Genomic DNA, 21,376 nt, shown 5'->3' with positions numbered 1-21,376 from the left:
TCAATTACCTATGTTGTTCAATGCTTCTTCAGTCTTTGCCATTTATTGGGTATATCTTAGCTTTCTTTAAGTCCACCCAAAATATATCACCTCACATCAAATTAAATTCCACCTGCTTATTGCTCTGGCCATTTTGTGAAGTCATTGATAAAATCTTCCTGTATCTAGGACTATCCTGCTCACCAAGTAGTTGTTGAGATGTTTCCATTAATGGCCAAGTCTCAAATGAGGGGGGCACAGATGCAAAATAAAGAGATAAAAGGAGGGAGAAATGTAGGAATTTCTTCTCTGAAGGGGTGGTGAATCTCAGGAATTCCCCATCTCATTTCGTGGAAGTTACTTCACTGGAAGTAATTAGAAAGTTACGTATTTTTTTTAATATAGTGGATTCATTGATGTAGAAAGTTATACTGCACTAATCTTAACCGAACATTTATTGTATTTGTCATACTGTCAAGGCATAGTCTTGACCAATTTGTTTCTTCAATTTTAATATTCAAATCACTTTCCCATTTTTGTCTTGACTTGTGGACTCCTTGCTTAATTACCTGTCTTTGAATCAAATTATACATGCAAGATACAAATTTTTTGATATTTCCTTTTTGAATTAAAATTTCTATTTCATTAGATTTCGGCAATAACATTGTTTGACCTAATTTTTCTCTTAAATAAGCCCTTAATTGAAAATAACAAAATAAAGTGTTGTTTGATATTTTATATTTATTCTTTAATTGTTCAAATGACATTAATATACCTCCTTCAAAACAATTTAATCCAAATTTATCGGATCAGTGTTTCCGATGTAACCAGGAAACTGGTACTTTTTTACATTCGACATGGTCTTGCTCTAAAATTCAACCTTTTTGGACAAATTTAAGACTTTTATTGGAACAAATTACAGGAACACAATTTCCTCATAATCCAATATTATTTTTACTAGGTGATATTGAAGGGATAAAACCGAAACTCAAACTAAATAAGTATCAGAAAGAATTTATAAAAATTGCACTGGCAGTAGCCAAAAAAGCTATTGCAGTTACTTGGAAATCGGACTCACATTTAAGTATAGATTCTTGGAAGAAAGAAATCTATGGTTGTATTCCATTAGAAAAAATTACTTATAATTTAAGAGATAAATATGAAACATTTTTGAAAATTTGGAGCCCTTATTTACAAAAGACAGGATTAAATATATAGATGCTTTTAAGATGAAACAATTGGTTACTAGGGGAAAGAAATAAATATACATATTAAAATTATTACGAACTCCATGGAGCATGTGGAGATCTTCCAACCACCAGGCATTCTTTCTTTCTTTCTTTCTTTCTTTCTTTTTTTTTTCTCTAAGGGGTAGTTAGGGGGGAGGGGTTAAGGGGAGGGGGTATGGGTTATATACATTGTTTTTTTCATACTTTGTAATCATTTAAAAATGCAATAAAAAATTATTTAAAAAAAAAAATATAGTGGATTCAGGTTAATTGGGCCATTGGTTAATTGAGACAGCCGCTTATGTGGGACAACTCTTACAGAATAAAAACTAATTGAGAAAATAGCAAATTTTCTCCTCATCTATTTGGAACACTACGTTACTCAATTAGGACAATAGACTGTTACTGAACAGTTTCTAACTAGCATCAGTCAAAGTTCACCAAGTACATTTATTATCAAAGTATGTATACATCCTGCAGCCTTAAGGTTCACCTCCTAACAGGCAGCCACAAAGCAATGAAAATACCAAAAAAAAATTTAAAAATACAGTCAAACACACAATGTGCAGAGGGGGAAAAACACCAAATCATGCAAACAATAAACGCATGCAAAAAACGTTCTGAACTGAAGTCCACAAAGACAATCCCGTCCATAATCCCTTGGATCAGAGTGGACTAGCAAACAGAACTGGCCCACCTCAGGGCCCCGGACATCTTGACCTTTTCAATCTGGCCTGGCATTTAAATCATCCAGACATTGGGCTCAATCGCTTCTGTACTCTCTGAGACCTGAACCTCACCACCTTTTTTTGGCCTGTACCGAACCTTTCTGATTTGGCCTCACAGTGCTTAAATCGATCGAACCTTGGATCTTCCTCGCCTTTGGTGACAGGCCTGCTGCCTCACCTCCTCTTAGTTCTGCCACATTGAATTGCCTCCAAACCCAAAGGGAAGCTACATGCTATTGTTTGCAACGATCATTTACCAGAGAAAGGGTGATTAGCAAAGTACTTAGTTGATTTTGTGCACTTGCATGACATTAGGCACTGTGCTTAGAGTGAACAGTTTTTAAAAAAAAAAGTGTCAGTTGTGTCTGTGTTTTTTAAAAAGCAGTGATTTTTGTCCCTGACAGTTGGTGAGAAATAAACAGTAAGACAACTCAGATCTGTTTTGCTCACTGCAGTTTCAAGCATTCAAGCTTAGAGAAATAGAAACGACTGGACATGAAAATGAAACAATTTCACTACTTCATGTTAGGAAATGCAAAGAATTTTAAGGTATCTATAATGTTACAATGAAAGTTAAGATTTGGAAGATGTAAACATTGAAAACGTTGTATGGAGACTGTCCGTTATCTGCACTGCTGATTATATTCACTGGCAGTGTGCACTAAATTCCTCCATCGATAACTATTAGGAGCCAAGGGACAGTTTTATAGTACTGTAGTAGTATTGATAGTGGTCTAATTTGTTCTGTATTTCTTTTAAACAAATAATTAGCTACTTAGTTAAATGATAGTTTGTTTTTATACCTTTTTAACTATTTCCGTGAAACTTCTGCTTATTGAGGCAGCTGCTTAGTTGTGCCAACATGTACTGATCCTGATGTGCCGCAATTAACTAGAATGCACTGCATTGGGAAATTGAGGGCTACACAGAAGAGAGCCTGAGGCCTGGGGCAGATCAGCCATGATCAACTTCAATGGCAAAGTAGGCTTGAGAGATTCAATTTTCTTGTGCCCATTCTATTTTCTTGTGTGGTTCTTGGTCTATTTGTGTTCATGCCAGGTAAATTGAAAATTTCAAGATGAGAATTGATGTTTTCCTTGCAGATGAGGATTAAGACCATAAGACATAGGAGCAGAATTAGGCCATTTGATCCATTGAGTCTGCTCCGCCATTCAATCATGCTGATTTTATTTTTCATTCCTCAACCCCATTCCTTGGCCTTATCCTTGTAACCTTTGATGCCGTGTCCAATCAAGAACTTATCAATCTCTGCCTTTGATACACTTAATGACCTGTCTCCACTGCTGCTTGTGGTAACAAATTTCACAAATTCACCACAGAATTAAAGATTTAATTCTGGTTAAAGAAATTTCTCTGCATCCCTGTTTTAAATGGACGCCCCTCTATCCTGAAGCTGTGCCCTCTTGTCCTAGACTTCCCCACCATTGGAAACATCTACTCTGTCTGGGCCTTCCAATATTCAAAAGGTTTCAATGACATCCCCCCCCCCCCTTCTAAATTCCAGCAAGTACAGGCCCAGAGCTATCAAATGTCCCTTGTACATAGGCGTCTGTTAGTCTCGTGAGACCATGGATTTGGGCCTTGGAAGGTTTCCAGGGTGCATGCCTGGGCAGGGTTGTATGGGAGACCAGCAGTTGCCCATGCTGCAAGCCTTCCCCTCTCCACGCTACCGATGTTGTCCAAGTGAAGGGCACTGGGACCCAAGCAGCTTGGCACCGGTGTTGTCGCAGAGCAATGTGTTAAGTGCCTTGCTGAAGAACACAACACGCTGCCTCAGCTGAGGCTCAAACCAGTGACCTTCAGATTACTAGACCTGATGCCTTATCCACTAGGCCACACGCCAACACTCCTTGTATAACAACCCTTTTATTCCTAGAATCATCCCTGTGAATCTCCTCTGGACCCTCTCCAATGACAGCACATCTTTTCTTGGATGAGGAGCTCAAAACTGTTCACTATACTTAAGGTGAGGCCTCACTTGTGCCTTTATAAAGCCTCAGCATCACATCCTTGCTCTTGTGTATTCAAGATTTAATGCTAACATTGCATTTGCCTTCCTCACCATTGTCTTAACCTACAAGTTAACCTTCAGGTTGTTTTGCACAAGGACTCCCAAGTCCCTTTGCCTCTCAGATTTTTGGATTTTCTCACCATTTAGAATATGGTCTGCACATTTATTTCTACTACCGAAGTTCATGACCATGCATTTTCCAACATTGTATTTCATTTCCCAATTTCTTGCCTAATCCCCTAATCAGTCTAAGTCCTTCTGCCACATACCTGTTTTCTCAACACTACCTTCTTCCCCACACCCCCCCCCCCCCCACCCCACAACCAATCTTCTGCAAACTTGGCAACAAAACCATCTATTCCGTCATCTAAATTACTGATATACAGCATAAAAAGAAGCGGTCCCAACACTGACCCCTGCGGAACACTAGTTACTGGCAGCCAACCAGACAAGGATCCTTTTATTCCCACTCGCAGCTTCCTACCAGTCAGCTGTGCTGTAACAATGTTTGTAACTTTCCTGTAATACCATGAGTTCTGAACTTGGTAAGCAGCCTCATGTGTGGTATCTTCTCAAAGGCCTTCTGAAAGTCCAAATATACAACATCCACTGCAACCCCTTTATCTATCCTACTTGTAATCTCCTCAAAAAATTCCGACAGGTTCATTGGGCAAGATTTTCCCTGAAGGAAACCATGCTTATTTTGTCCTATCTTGTCCAGGGTAACCAAGTACTCCATAACCTTATCCTTAACAATTGACTCCAACGTCTTCCCAACCACTGAGGTCTGACTGGAGTGACATTTACAATTTTGTAGTCTTTTGGCACCATGCCAAAGTCCAATGATTTTTGAAAGATCATTTCCAATCCACAATCTCTATTGCAACCTCTTTCAGAACTCTAGGGTGCAGTTCATCTGGACCGGGTGACTTATGTACCCTTAGGTGTTTCAACTTTTTGAGCACCTTCTTCCTTGTAATATTAACTGCTCTCATTTCTGTTTTCTTCACACACTACAAAATCTGGCACCAGTCTAGTGTCTTCCACAGAATCAAAATACTCATTTAATCCATCTGCCATCTCCTTGTCCACTGTTATTATTTCTCCAGCCTCAGTTTCTACTGGTCCTATATCTACTCTTATCTCTTTGTTTTACATACCTGAAAAAGCTTCGACTATCCACTTTGATATTGTTTGCTAGCTTGCTTTCATATTTCATCTTTTCCCTTCTAATGATTCTTTTAGTTGCTCTCTGGAGGTTTTTAAAAGCTTCCCAATCCTCTATCTTCCCACTAATTTTTGCTTTGCTATATGCGTTCTCTTGTTTTTACATTATCTTTGACTTCCTTTGTCAGCCATGGTTGTACTATTTTGCCATTTGACTATTTCTTCGTTCTTGGAATACATCTGCCCTGCACCTTCCTCATTTTTCCCAGAAACTCAAACCATTGCAGCTCTGCTGTCATCCTTCCCAGCAGTTCCTACCAAATTATTTTGGCCATCTCCTCTCTCATACCAATGTAATTTCCTTTGCTCCACTGAAATACTGCTACATCAGACTTTAATTTCTCCCTATCAAATTTTAAGTTGAACATATTCATATTGCCATCACTGCCTCCTAAGAGTTCTTTTACCTTAAGCTCCCTATTTGCCTGTGGTTCATTACATAATACCCAATCCAGTATAGCTGGTCCCCTAGTAGGCTCAATGACGAATTGCTCTAAAAAGCCATTTTGTAGGCATTCAACAAAGTCACCCTCTTGAGATTCATTGCCAACCTGATTTTCCCAATCAACCTGTATGTTAAAATCTCCCATGACTATAACATTGAGCTCTTGACATGCCTTTTCTGTTTCCTGTTGTAATCTGTGATCCACATCCCAGCCACTGTTGCAAGTCCTGTATATAACTGCCATCAGGGCCCTTTTACCCTTGCAGTTTCTTAACTCAACCCACATGGATTCATATTTTCCAATCTTATGTCACATTTTTTTACTGATTTGATGCCATTCTTTACCAGCAGAGCCAAGCCACCTCCTCTGCCTAGCTTCCTATTGCTCCGATACAATGTGAAACCTTGGACATTCAACTCCTAACTACAACCATCCTTCAGCAATGATTCAGTGATGACCACAACATCATACCCAACAATCTGTAATAGTGCAACAAGATCATCCACCTTATTTCTTGCACTCCATGCATTCAGATATAACACTTGGAGTACTTTATTTGTTACACTTTTTTATTTTTGCATCCCTAATGCAATGATACTCACCCTGCTGGCTGTAATTTTGTCCTTTTATATGCCTGCCCTTGCTGACAGTCTGACTGCATGCTATTTTTGCTCTTTTACCATCTGTCCTATCCTCAGTCCCTTCATTCCAGTTCCCATCTTACTGCCAAATTAGTTTAAACCCTCCCCGACAGCTCTAACAAATCTGCCCGCGAGAATGTTGGTCCCCCTTGGGTTCAGATGCAACCCGTCCCTTTTGTACAAGTCGTACTTCCTCCAGAAGAGATCCCAATGATCCAAGAACCTGAAGCCCTGCCCCCTGCACCAGCTTCTCAGCCACACATTAATATGCCAACTCATTCTGTTTCTACCCTCATTAGCATGTGGCCCAGGTAGCAGACCAGAAATTACTATGCTGGAGGTCCTGCTTCTCAGCTTTCTGCCTAACCTTCTAAATTCTCTCTTCAGGACCACATTCCTTTTCCATCCTATATAGGTACCAAGGCATCTGGCTGCTCTCCCTTTCTCTCTAAAATGCTGTGGATGTGATCCGAGATGTCCCTGACCCTGGTACCTGAGAGGCAACATACCATCCCGTTCATGTCCATGGAATCGCTTATCTGTTCCTCTCACTATTGGGTCGCCTATCACTACGGCTCCCCTCTCCTCCCTCGTTACCTTCTACATCACGAACCCATGTTCACTGCCGGTAACCTGGTCTTTGTGGCATTCTCCTGGAAAGTCATCCTCTACAAAAGTATCCAAAACTGTATACTTATTATTGAGGGGATTAGCCACAGGGGTGCTCTGCACTAACTGCCTATTCACATTTCCATTTCTCATGACAGTCACCCAGTACTCGCCTCCTGCAACTTCGGGGTGACTACTTCCCTGTTACTCTGATCGATTAGATACACACTTCCCCGTACAAGCTGAAGGTCAAGCAGCTGCTGCTCCAGATCCCTAACACTGTCTCCAAGCAGCTGAAGGTGGATGCACTTCACGCAGATGTAGTTCCCTGAAGGACTCTGGGTCTCCCAGGACTCTCACATACAGCATGAAGAACCCACAATGTCTATTTACTGTGAATTCCAGTGTGTAAGCCAACCCGGAGTATAAGCTGACCCCTTATTTTCAAGGTTTAAAAAAGTGACCTTTTCATGTTACTTTTGTATAAGCCGACCCCCTTTGTAGAGGTTTTTGATTTAACCAGAAAAGATCACAAGATCTCACATGCTGGTACTCAGCTTTGCCGGATCCAGAACCTGGAAATTTTGTGAACCGGTACCTGCTGAGAAAACAGGTCTACACATTGTAGAGCGTTACAAGCGAATTCTTAATAAATAAATCAGGGAGGGAAATTTTGCAAAAGAATGGAAAAGAATCCTCTGAAATGTAACCCCTGTGAAACCATTTAATGCCAATCATAATCTCATTACAACATGACACAGGGTGGCGGGATCAGTACGTGTACTCAGTATTGAGTTTGCGACCACCGTGTACAAAAGGTTAAAACGAATGCGATATGATGCTGGCTTCAAGCTGAAGGTTGTTGATTTTGCTAAAGGAACGAATAATTCTGTAACTGCTAAGAAGTTTAGTGTAAACGGGGAAACAAGTGAAAGAGTGGAGAAAGGCAGAGGACACACTGAGGGAAATGCCAAAGACGAAATGTGCAAACCACGGGAAAACATACCAGTGGCCAGAACTGGAAGAAAAAGTGAATCACCAGCGATCATCTGGATACATTGTTACCAGAGAAATGATTCAAGTTCAAGCGTTGAAATGGGACGAAAAACACCGTAAGGTCAGCGAAAATTACAAAGCTACACAAAGTTGGTGCACCCGATTTATGAATAGACGTGATCTTGTGTTGAGACAAAAAAACAAAGATTGCTCAGAAAATTCCCGTGGGGTGTTGTTTATGTTCAAGAATGCTGCTAGATGGATGAAGCGGGTTGCTTGAAGTGGGTTAAAGAGGTGTGGTGTCGACGTCCCGAAGTTGTCAGGAAGGAAAAGTCGCTACTTGTCTGGGACATATTCAAAGTGCACTTGTCAGGTGAGACAAAAGCAGCATTGAAAGCTGAAAATACGGACATTGCAGTTATCCCCGGTGGTTTGATGTCCGTGCTCCAGCCACTAGATGTGAATTTAAACAAACCATTCAAAGTATTCATGTGTCAACAGTGGAACGAATTTGACTCAAAAACAGCCAATAAATAAAACCTGTCTTCTGTGTATTCGTTTTTCCAAAATTGGCACCCTTTGTATAAGCTGACCACCTAATTTTAGGACCAAAATTTAGGGCCAAATTCTCGGCTTATACACCGGAATTTACAGTACTACTCTTAAGTACAAGAGAGTGATAAAAGGGAACCTTAACAGAAACTTATTCAGAACAAATGCCTCTTCTGAGCCGAAGCCTCTTTTGAGTTGAAGTCTGATACTCCTACTCTCACCACTAGCCTACTCCCAACAATGGCTGCCTCGCTTATCCCTTCTGTACTTTTATTTAATTTGCCGTGCTGTACTTCCGCCACTGACTGGGCCTCTGGAATGTCCGGATGCTCACAAAGCTCTCCATTTAAATAAGCAGGACGCTTGAGAGGGACCTCATCACTGTGCTCTGCTCCCCTTTCATTTGCCTGTTCCCTTTATACTCACTGGGTTCCCTGGAAATTCTATTATGTTACTAGGTATTGTTGTATAAAAGATAAATAAGTAAAATTTTGTTTGAGCATTAAATGTAAATCCATTTACATTTAATGTAAATTGAAAACTTGCTATTCCGGATGGCACTGGGATTTCAGAGTTTTACAGTATTTACAATGGTGACTTAAGTGTATTTGATCAAGGCAAATACTTGCATCAAACTGACCCTTTAAATATACCAGTTTCCCAGCTGTCATCTCAGTTCCCCAGATGAGAAACTATAGATGAAGGCATTAAAATTGAACTGTTTAGCATCGAATCCATCTAAAATGTACATCAGTGTATACATGTTTGATTATCAAGTACACATTCAGTTGGATTATCTACTTAGAATGGTGAAATTCTTGTAAGCACCCAACAACACATTTCTGAATGAACAATACTCTTGGTGGTGTGCTTTGAAAAGTTATCATCCCAAAAAAAATCATTGATATTACATAGCTTCTCCTTCCAAGAAATCTGATTCATCCTGCCATTTCTTACACAAGGTAGATAGAATTATGTAGTAACTTCCAATTTGTCACAGTTGTTAAGAATTCAATTGAATGTATGAAGATTTACAATGTAAACATTTGAGTTTAATTGGTTGTTTTTAAGGTACAAAGAACTGACTGAACAGCAGCTTCCTGGAGCACTTCCTCCAGAGTGCACACCAAATATTGATGGACCAAATGCTAAATCAGTTCAACGTGAACAGAGCTTGCACTCTTTCCATACTCTCTTCTGCAGGCGTTGCTTCAAATATGATTGTTTCCTGCATCGTAAGTACAGTCTTACCTTGAATGCAGTTTGTATGTATTATCAATAAATATTGTATAACACGATTAGCTGTCTTAACAACATTAGATCAGTAAATTGATAGACTGGTTTATTGTTATCACATGTACCAAGATACAGTGGAAAAGCTTGTCTTGTGTGTGAATTTATTACATCCATGCTTTGAGGTTGTACTAGGTAAAATAATGACAGTGCTGAATAAAGTTACAATACAGAGAAAATGTATTGCTGGTAGACAATAAGGTACAAGGCCACGTAAGTTATATTCTAAGATCAAGAGTCTATTTTGTACAATGGAAACATTCAATAGTCTTTATAACAGTGGGATAGAAGCTGTCTTTGAGTCTGGTGGTAAGTGCTCTCTGGCTTTTTGTATCTTCTGCTCGATAGCAGGAAGAAGAGAGAATATCTGGGATAGGTGGGATTATGCTGGCTCTTTTACTAGGCAGTAAGAAATATAGCTAGAGTCCACGGTGGGGAGGCTGGTTTCTGTGATGTGCTGAGCTGCATCCACAACTCAGCAATGTCTTGCAGACATTGGCAGAGTAGTTGCCAAACCATGCTGTGATGAGCCAGATAGGCTTTCTATAGTGTATTGGTTAAGAATTAGTGTGATCAAAGGCAGTCATGCTAAGTTTCTTTAGCCTCCTGAGGAGAGGTGCTGGTGAGCTTGCTTGGCTCCTGTATCAGCATGGTTGGACCTGGACAGGGTATTGGTGGTCACACCGCTCAGCCTTAGTAACCTCAGAAATGAGCATGGCACAAGTAAAATAAACTATACTTTAGTTTTAATGGACAATTTTGCAGCATGTTTGAAAGATTTATCATTTTATTTACCAACTCTCAGATTTTACCAAAATGCTCTTTGAGTATGTCCTATCTATAACACAATACAGTAAGCTGAGAAGGGGGATTGAAAAGAAAAGTAAAATGATCAAGGACTATGAGGAGAAAATTGGAATTAATATTCAAATTTCAACTCTAAATGTAAATTATAAGGATAATGTTTATAATCCATGCCTAGAGGCAGAAGATATATTTGGAATACTTAGTGGGCACTTTTTACAATTGCCGAAGTCTTTCTTGTGGTGGTCAGGAGAGGTAATAGTTGGGGTGAACCTTAATAAGAAGAGGTATGAGAAGAACCATGTTTCATGGTTTATATGTCCTGTATCGCATGTTGTCAAGTGAGGTACTGTTGGAGGTTGCCGAAATGATTGCCCCATTCTTCAAATCCTTGGGTGTATGGGAGTTGCATGCAAGATGAATTGCAAGTATGTTCAAAAAATGGCTCAAGGAATGGTATGTAGCCAGTCAGATTAAACTCCTTTGAAGGAAGCTTTTAGAAAGGACAATTGGGAAACATTAATAGGCACTCTTGGATATTTGGGTGGACAAAGGAGAACAGGGGACAGATGTGCTAATAATAATAATACATGACAATACATCCCCAATTGTTCCTTCATCAAGAAAATTAAGAGACCGTTGTTAAGGGAAATGAAAATTATTAGCTGCTTGATTTTCAGAGCTGTTTGATCAGAAATCAGTCACACTGTGGATATGTAATTGGCTTTAATGCAGAGACTAGTGGTAAATGATTATTTCAGATTGTTGGAAGGTAGATGTTACCTAAGGTCTGTGCTGTTTTTTTTCAATACCACTACTTGGATGTGGTGCATTAGGTAAAAATTTCCAGGTTTGTGAATGACATAAAGCACTGAATGTAATAATATTGGACTGCGGGATGACAGTGATAGGCAAATTGGGCAGACTTGCAGATCTTTATTTTAGTGAAACATTTTATCAGAAAAAAAAAGCAGATCAAATGGCACAATTCTAAAAGGTGTGCAGGAACAGCGGAATGCAGTTATATATGAATAAATTCTTGAAAATGGCTGGATGTTTTGGCAAAGCATCTAATAAATTATATATAGAACCCAGGAATTTGTAAATAGTGTGCAGAAAATTTCTGCTGGATATACCGTACATAATAATGGCTAGGCTATAACTGGAGTATTCTACTTAAACTGTGGTCACTTATCTTTTGGGAAGGATGTTAATGTCCTATGGAATTTGGAAGATTGTTATGATCAGTTAGTAATGAAAGATTTGGCTTTAAGTTTGGACTGGAGATACCAACGGTATTCTTCTTAGAGTCCTAAAGGTGGAGAAAAGATATGACAGGGATGTACTTATTATGACCAGCTTAGGATAAATAGAAGGCATATGTTTAAGGTGAGAGGGATGTTTAAAGGGGATCTGAAGGGTATATGTTTTGAACATATAATTATAATGTAACATTTGCATTTCTAAGAGGCCTTAGGTTATACAAAACCATGTTATAGAAATAATTCTGTTAATGAGAAGAAAAGATTTGGGGACTTGAGAGTCATTTCACAATATCAAGATTATTTTTCCTCCAGAATTTTCAAAATTAAATGTATTTTAATAACCAGGTTTATCCTGTTAAAACTAAAAATACTAAAGATTGTACATTACACTGTTTAATAAAGTATCATTCATATATGTTAATAAGTGAATATTAATTTCCCATGTTGACCTGCTGTGGTTATTGTGGAAGGGGTACGTTTTTCATTCCCAAGATTTTATTCCTTAAGAAACTTTTTCTCCTGCTTGTCAATATTCAAAATAACTTCTTAGTGGTTCTCTACTTCCTGATTGAAATTGAATTATAGTCAATTTGGCCAGTGAGCTATATCTATCAGCAGTCATCTCTGACACTGAGAAGGAACACTTGTAAGTGCAGAGTGTATATGGGTGGCTTAGGATAGTGAGTTGGGTCCTTCAATCCATCACAAAGTGGAAAGTCATCTGGTGTAGTCCAGGTAAGTGTAGACAGGTGTTGACGTCCAAGCAGCAAACCAAATCTTTCTTTCTTTGACCCATCAAATGGCAGAAGCCTATTGAGGGGGTTTTGTTTTTTTTTTGAGTGCTATAACAATTGGGTGTTCATTAAAAAATTTTATGTTCAAGTTTTATCTCTGAAGATTTGAATTAAACCTGTTATATTAAAAGTTCAGGAAATTGACAGTGATTATGTTTCTAATCCAGCTTTTCATGCCACTCCTAATACATATAAACGAAAAACTCCTGAGACCCGAGCAGAGACAGAGCAATGTGGACCAGATTGTTGTTTGTTTCTGGTGAGAAGTTTTCCAAACATTTTTCTATCTTGTATTAAAGTGGAGAGAGAATCTATAATAAATTGTGCTTTGTAGCACCTCTGATGGTACTTCACTTGTGAATCTGAAGAGTATGCTTTGAGAACCATTTGATACACTTAGGGACAATGCTAATTTCAGTACAGTACTGAGATGTTAATGGTTTGATATTTTAAACTGGCCCTGTTTGTTCTCTTGAAAGAGCATAAATGTCCTACTGCATTTTGAGGAGGGTGGTATCCCCAATGTTCTGGTCAATATTTGTACTGCAATCATTATCCGGTGTTACACTGTAACATTGTTTTGGGTGTATGCTGTTGATAAATTGGCTATCACTTTTTCTACGTTATGGAAGTGAGTGCTCTTCAAGAATTTCTTCATGCTGTAAATTATCTTGGGATCTCCTGAAAGGGATGTGAAAGATTCCTCATAAAGTTAAGTCTGTCATCCTTTTTATAAGGGTATTTTAATGTTACGACTTGTTATGTTAAAAGTTCACCAGCATGTTCTACCCATAGTGTAAAGAAAGAACTTGTAGTTTGAGTCTCCATAACCACATGCCATGGTTATGGAGACTAAATAGGGCTGCTATTTCATTGTATTCTTGGTCTGCTACACAAAGTAGGTTATTTTAGATTTGAAATGTAAGCACAATCCTTGTATGCTGCATTGATGGGAAAGTTTACTTTGCATCAAATATTTTACCAGTACTTCTGATAAATCCATTTTGAGCAAATTGAATGGGAGTAGCCTGATCCAATTTGTGGCAGTGAAGTCGGCTTATTAATCTAGTTATTGCTAGGCTGCTGAAAAGAATTTTACTGTCATTTAGTGTCACAACATCCTAGTCCACCAGGCTGCAACTTGACACAAGCAGACCCCAAGACAATGAGTTCTGTTGAATCTTATGGTCCTGATCTGCCCCTGCCTTATGATCCATGCACAGCCATTGCAAATTCTGCAGATGACAAATTATTGTCTCCTACATCCTGTGGCATTTGGGTAATATTTATATACTGAAAGTGCTTTATAAATGTAATACTTTTATTCAAAGTGTACTATAATGTATTTTCAGTGACTAACATAATCATAATCACAATTGTGTTGTTTAGGATGGAGCAAAAGATTTTGCAGTGGCCTTAACAGCTGAGCGAATAAAAACGCCACCCAAGCGTCCGGGTGGTCGTCGTAGAGGACGCCATCCAAATGGTACAAGCCGGCCCAGCACACCAACAATAAACCCATCTGAGGCTAAGGATACAGATAGTGACAGAGAGGCCGGGACAGATACTGGTGGCGAGATAAATGATAAAGATGAAGAAGACAAAAAGGATGATACTACAAGCTCCTCTGGTAAGGGAAACTACATTTGCTTTGATCAATTAAATGATATTGAGACAAAGTCTTGTAAAGATTTGAACACATTGTTAGAATGAAAGCCAGTGTAGATTAATGAGCATTGGGATAATGAATAAATGGAATGATGGCAAAATGTGGAGAATATGAATTGTCAAACTTCAAGGATTTCAATAGAAAATGATGTGATTTTCCTGAATGCAGACATCTTCAAAGATGCTCTTTACAGCAGCTCATCAAATTTTCACTTGCATTCATTTTTGAAAGTGATTTCCTAATTGTAATTGTAATTTCCTAATTCCTAACAGTAATCTACTGTGTGTTCCATAACAGTTGTGCTGTCCTGAGTTTAATTAGCATTCAGAAGGGTGCGGCATATTGTTATGCTCTAGCGTGTGAGTTAGTCTGTTACCGTGTCGAGAGGTTGGTGTAAATTGAGGTTTTGATATTTTTGGCAATCAGGTGTTGGAAGTTAATGCCCAATTCTCCCTTCTAGTTAAATGGGGATAGTTTATTCCATATACATTCAGTGGCCACTTTTTTAGGTATCTCCTGTATATTGGGCATTGAGTGTATGTTTGTGGTCTTCTGCTGCTGTAGCCCATCCGTTTCAAGGTTTGGTGTGTAGTGTATTCATAGATGCTCTTCTACACACCATTGTTGTGATGCGTGGTTATTTGAATTACTGTCAACTTCCTATCAGCTTGAACCAGTCTAGCTGTTCTCTGACTTCTCTCATTGACAAGGCATTATTGTGCACAGAGCTGCTGTTCACTTTTATTTGTTTTTCTTGTCATTCTCTGTGAACTCTAGAGACTTGTGCATGAAAATCCCAGAATATCATCAGTTTCTAAGATACTCAGACCACCTCGTCTGGCACTAACAATCATTCCACAGTGAAAGCCACTTAAATCACATTTCTTCCCCATTCTGGTGCTTGATCTGAACAACAACTGAACCCTTTTGACCATATCTGCATTTTTTATGCATTGAGTCCCTGCTGTATGATTGGCTTATTAGATATTTGCAATAATGAGGTGTATAGGTGTAATAAATAAAGTGGCAACTAAGGGTATATTGATCCTGGTGTGCGTTGCTGGGCATTGTTTTTGTACTTCTCTGATATCTGCCATGTCAAAACTTGAGAAGTTTTAACAAAAGTGGCAACATTTCCTACGTATAATGGGAATGTGGCACTCCGTGTCTAAATTATCCTTTTGGGTCGACTTATTTTAGACAGATCTTTTTTCTCAAGTGGTTTGTGATTGGAATATTTATTTAGGTGCTACAAAACTGAATTGCAGACAAAGTGCTCTTTCAGATGATGTGTAAAGTACAATGATGTCTTCATTTGTGTTTGTTTAATTTAAAGTCATAATTTGAGTATTGATGCCAGAATTCTTAATATTTAAATCATGGTCATAACATTAAATGGCCCACCATTATTTCATGTTCATGTTTGGATCATATAATTGTGGTTGTATGATGAAAGCATTGTTAAGTTTAATTATGGGCTGCATAAATTTTGCGCAGGATGACTTCATTGAGTGTATAAGAGATTAGTTTAACGCAGCATATTGGGGAAGCAGCACAGAGTCATACAGACCCGTGCTAATCCAAGCTTGACTCATTTGGTGTTTGACCCAACTCCCTCTAAACCTTTACCATCCATGGCCTTAGCCAAATGTGTTTTGAATGGTGTTATTATATATGTCTTAATCATTTTCCCTCATAGCTAGCTTCATCCATAATAAGGTAGATGAGCTGGTAACAGTTAGAAATTGGCAGTAATGATGTATGGGATCACCTAGTCATGGCTGAAATAAGATCATAATTGGGAGCTTAACATACTAGGATACACATTATATCGAAAGAACAGGCAGTAAGCAGAAGGTGGTGGGTAGCTCTGTTAGTAAAAAAAAAATCAAATCCTTAGGAAAAGGTGACATGGATCAGAAAATGTAGAATCCTTGTAGATATAGTTAACTGCAAGGGAAAAAAGACCCTGACGGGAGTTATATACAGGCCTCCAAACAGTAACCAGGATGTGGGGTACAAATTACAAATGGCAGATAGGAAAGGCTTTTATTATGCAGGTAGATTAAGAAAATCAGGTTAGTGCTGATTGCCAAGAAAAGGAGTCTGTACAAGATGGCTCTTCAAAGTAGATGGTGGTTGAGCTCACTAGGGTAAAGACAGTTAGGCTGTTGTGTAATGAGCCAGATTTGATTAGGAAGCTTGAGGTAAGGGAACCTGAGAAGACAATGATCATAGTATGATAGAATTCACCCTGCAGTTTGAGAGGGAGAAGCTAAAATCAGATTTATTACAGTGAAGTTAAAGCAACGACATAAGCATAAGAGAGGAGCAGGCCAAAGCTGAATGGAAGTGAGCACTAGCAGGGATGATGGCTAGAATTTCTGAGAGAAAATTATAAGGCACAAGAAGAAGAAGGCACATGCAAAGAAGTAGTATTCTAAAGGGAGCATGGTTTCCTTATGGGGAAATCTTGCCTGACACAGCTAAAATTTGAGGAAATAAGAGGCAGGATAGACAAAGGAGAGCCAGTGAATGTTGTTTACTTAGATTTACAGAAAGCCTTTGACAAGGTGTCGCACATGAGGCTGCTTAACAAGCTAAGATCCCATGATGTTGCAGGAAAGATACTAGCATGGATAGAAGATTGGCTGATTGGCAGGAGGGAATAAAGAGGGCCATTTCTGACTGGCTACTAGGGACTAGTAGTGTTCTGCAGGGGTTGGTGTTAGGACTGCTTTTCACATTATACTTCAAAGATTTGAGAGATGATACAAAGAGGTGGAGGGGCAGGTAGTGCTGAGGAAGCAGGGAGTCTGCAGAAGAATTTGCACATTAATGGTATTGGCAAAGAAGTGGCAGGTGGAATTCGGTGTAGGGAACTGTAGGAACATGCTCTTTGGTTGAAGGAATAAAGGCATAGACCATTTTCTAAATGGGGAGCAACTTCAGAAATCAGAGGTGTTACAGGACTTGCGTCTTCCTGCAGGATTCCCTGAAGGTTAATTTGCAGGATGAGTCAGTGGTAACGAAGGAAAATGTAATTTTAATATTCATTTTGGGAGGACTAGAATATTAAAGCAAAGATATAATGCTGAGGCTTTATAAGGCATTGCCCAGACTGCAGTTGGAATATTGTGAGCAGTTTTGGGCCCCTTTTCTTCTTTTTGTAATTTTTTTAATTGAAGTTCATCATCAAACAAACATTTCCATAAGATGCATTTCAGACATTGTACATAGAACGGATGTGCTGGCAGGGTAGAGGGGCCAGAGGCGGTTCATGAGAATGATCTCAAGAATAAAATGGGTAATTATGAGGAGCAATTGATGTCTTGTACTCGAGTTTAGAAGATTGAAGGGATAATCTGATTGAAACCTGTTGGATGTGAAGAGGATGTTTCCTATAATAGAAGAGGGTCCCTTATAGAAAAACAGAATAACTAATGTTGACATTAAGAAAATGGAGGTAAGTTACACCAATATTTTGTATTTCTTTCACAGAGACAATTGTTGAAATTAGTGGAAAACTCTAAATCAAGTGAGTGAGGAGTTTAAAGAAATTGCTAATGATAGAATTATCAGGACTGACAGCTGTTGCTCAGGAATCCACTTGACTCGAACAGTTCCACGTATTGGAAGGTAGCATGCGTAACCCCACTATTTAACAAAGGAGGAATAGAGAAAATTGGATCACTAGACCAGGTACCCTGATGCTCTAGTAGGGAAAATACTGAAATTAACTACCTGTTGTTTCGTATGTCAGGTGCCTTCCTCTTCACAATAATAATTAATTGGCTTGACTCGTGATTAAGTGTGGCTCGTGAGAGGCAGATGCGAGTCTGTGTTTTCGGGAGCCTGGGTTGGATCAGTCTTCATCTGGCATCTCGTCTACAGGCATTCCAACACGAGTGGCCCTGAGGGTAGCATTACCTGATGGAGTCCTTGAAGCATGCGAGCCTCCACACGGCATCAACATATTGATCCAGGTTGTGGAAGATTATGAGTTGGTAACCGGATATTTAGAAAATGAAAGGATTTAGGCAGAATCAGCATGGGTCTGAATCAGAAAGGCAAGTCACGTTTAGCAAGTCTGGAAAAATTCTAAGATTATATCTTGGAAGATAGAATAATCAACCATTTGATGGAATACTTGGACCAGTAAGGCAAGATAGTACATAATTTCTAAATTTTTGAATTGTAACAGTTTACTTTGATACTCGATTAGTTTATTGTTACATGTGCAAATATATAGTGAAATGCTTTTGTCTGTATGCATCTAAACAGATTATTTACATTGAAGTAGTTAAAAGAAAACAATGCAGTGCAGTGTAGGTAAACAAAGTGCAAAGGTAACAACAAGGTAGTTTGGAAGATCAAGATTTTTTTCAGTGCATGAAAGGTCTGTTCAGGAGACTGATTACAGCTGGATAGAAGCTGTCCTTAACCCTGTTGGTACATTCTCTCAGGCTTTTGTGTCCTTTGCTTGACAGGATAGGGAGAAAAAAGAATGACCAGGATGAAAGGGGTCACTTGATTAATTTGTCTGTTTTCCTGAGGTAGGGGAAGTGTAGGTGGAGTCAATGGAAAGGAGGTTATTTTACATGATGGACTGGATTGGTTTAACAAACAGAGCTCAGGTGAAGTCTTGATCCAAAATGTCAGTTGTCCATTTTCTTCCCTGAATGCTACCTGATTTGCTGAGTTCCGCCAGCTTTTTGATTCAGCACCTGTAGTCTCACATCTTCTCTCTGCAATTTCTTGCAATCTTAAGCAGAGAAATTGCCATACCAAGCTGTGATGCATGTGATAGTATGCTTTCTATAGTACATCTGTAAAAATTACCAGGAGTCAGTACGGGAACATGTCAAATTTTCTTAACCTTTTGAGGAAATAGAGGTGTTGGTGTGCTTCCTAGACTGTAGTGTACATATGATGGTTCTAGTAGAAATATTTAAAATAGGGCTTGAAGTTCTCAACCATCTCTAAATTAGTACCATTGATACAAATAAAGATCTATGACCAGCCCCTGCATTTGTGCTAATATTGAAGGAAAGTTTGTTGGCTTAATGTCATGACACCTAGGCTTTTTTCCATTCTATGCTCATTGTTTGAGATCCAACTGACTTTGGTGTCATCTGTGGATTGCAGATGAAATTAGCACAGAATCTGGCTCCACAGTCATAAGGTACAGAGTAAGGGGCTGTGGATGTAGCATTGTGGGTCACTTGTATTGCAATTAATCTCAGTGGAGGTGTTATTGCATATCCTTACGGTTGATTGGGAAGTCAAAGATCCAGTTGCTAAGGGCAATGCAGAGTACTAGGTCTAGGAATTTGGAGATAAGTTTGGAATATTGGTTAACAAACAATTATTTATGATGGTGTGCGAGGAGGATGTTTGGTGGCATGGGGTGAAGGGAGGAAATTGCATTGAATCCTCGGTGTGACTCAACAGAGCTATCTACCAGAATGATAGATGAGCTATAATAGAATGCTGTTTACAGAGACCATTGGCATAAGTACCTATTGAAAAGAATCAACCTATTCACCATTGCCACAATTGCCATTGGAAATAGATTCCTATTGGTTGTAACAGAATATTATCACTAGAAGTATGTCGGGTATTATGAAGGGCCAATAGCGTATTATTTAGTAGCAAAGCTTGGATGAGGATTCGCTATCCAAGGTTATATCACATAGTTCCTCTTCCCCTTCACAATGCATGAAAAAACTTGGCTGACTGTGCAAGCCCAGCACGTGGTTAACATTGCTGACAACTTCTGTTCACATACACATCACCATATCCGACCCTGAGATTTGTTTTCTTGTGGGCATTTGCAGTAAGTACAAGAAACACAATAGAATCAATGAAAAACTGCACCCAATAGGACAAATAACCAATGTGCAAAGGACAACAAACTGCAAATACTAAAAGAAAGAAAAAAATAATATAAATAAGCAAGAATTATTGAGATCATGAGATGAAGAGTCTTTGAAGGTGGGTCCAAAGGTTGTGGGAACAGTTCAGTGATGGGGTAAGGAGTTCAAAGGTTCACTTTATTATCAAAGTATGTCTGCATAATATGACTCTGACATCTATCTTCTCCAGATAGCCAAAAAAATACAGAAAACCATAGAAGTAGTTGAAAGAAAGACAGCAATCCCCCCACACAAAAAGAAGAATAAGCAAAAACTAGCAAACCTCAAATCCCCCAACCCCTCCCTCTCACAAAAAAACAGATCACATAACCTCAGCCTGCCAATTGGCAGCAAGAAAGAATAGGCGAGGATGCAATTAAAAAAAAAACACTGGTATACTTTGCTTTTATTCTCATAATAAACTATAAAATTCAGAAGTATCCTAACTGTACTGTATATTTCTATTCAAATTGAATGGCTTGATTGATTGCACGCTAGTTTAGTTTAATATTATGTTAAAGAATTGAATTACATAAGTAGGTGTAAGAATATATAATGGATATTGAATATATTTAGTTTCTTTTTGCATTCTGACTTTGTTTTCCATTTGAGACAGTTTTGCTAATTATAGGTAATTTCTTTCAGAGGCGAACTCCAGATGTCAAACTCCTATTAAGATGAAGCTCACTTCTGATCTTTCTGATGTAGAGTGGAGTGGAGCTGAAGCCTCTTTATTCAGAGTTCTGCATGGCACTTACTACAATAACTTCTGTGCGATAGCCAAGTTGCTGGGAACTAAAACATGTGGACAGGTGAAGTACAGAATATTGGGACACTAATCAGTGTTGGGTACATTTGGTGAAAGAAATAAGTGATTTATCCTGTTCATTTTTTGAGTAAACAGAGCAAATTGCATGTATTTATGAAATGCTGATCTCTTGAGTAGTTAATCCATTCAAAAATGTTTCTGAGAATGAAAGGCTTATCATGTTGGCCTGTACTTGTAGAAATTTAGAAGAATGAGATGGGATCTCATTGAAACCTATTGAATGTTGAAAGTTCTAGATAGAGTGGATGTGGAGGTGATGTTTCCTATAGTGTGGGAGTCTCGGATCAGAGGGCACAACCTCAGAAAGGAAACATCTCCATTTAGAATGGAGGTGAGGTGGAATTTCTTTAGCCAGAGAGTGCTGA

At 38.8% G+C, this 21,376-nt stretch overlaps 1 protein-coding gene across 2 annotated transcripts in view; it reads left to right on the top strand.

The window, feature by feature from the left end:
• ezh2 (enhancer of zeste 2 polycomb repressive complex 2 subunit) overlaps nucleotides 1-21,376 on the top strand; it is a 134,242-nt gene that overhangs the window by 84,670 nt on the left and 28,196 nt on the right. For both annotated transcript variants that reach the window (XM_059972411.1, XM_059972412.1), the window contains exons 8-11: nucleotides 9,511-9,674; nucleotides 12,763-12,854; nucleotides 13,985-14,225; nucleotides 20,828-20,994. In XM_059972411.1, coding sequence (XP_059828394.1) covers nucleotides 9,511-9,674; nucleotides 12,763-12,854; nucleotides 13,985-14,225; nucleotides 20,828-20,994 — 664 coding nt within the window. The remainder of the gene's footprint in view (nucleotides 1-9,510; nucleotides 9,675-12,762; nucleotides 12,855-13,984; nucleotides 14,226-20,827; nucleotides 20,995-21,376) is intronic.

The sequence above is a fragment of the Hypanus sabinus genome, chromosome 6, assembly GCF_030144855.1.
Source record: "Hypanus sabinus isolate sHypSab1 chromosome 6, sHypSab1.hap1, whole genome shotgun sequence".
NCBI lineage: Eukaryota > Metazoa > Chordata > Chondrichthyes > Myliobatiformes > Dasyatidae > Hypanus > Hypanus sabinus.
The sequence above is the reverse complement of the archived record's forward strand: the minus strand, read 5'-3'. Positions and strand labels throughout refer to the sequence as shown.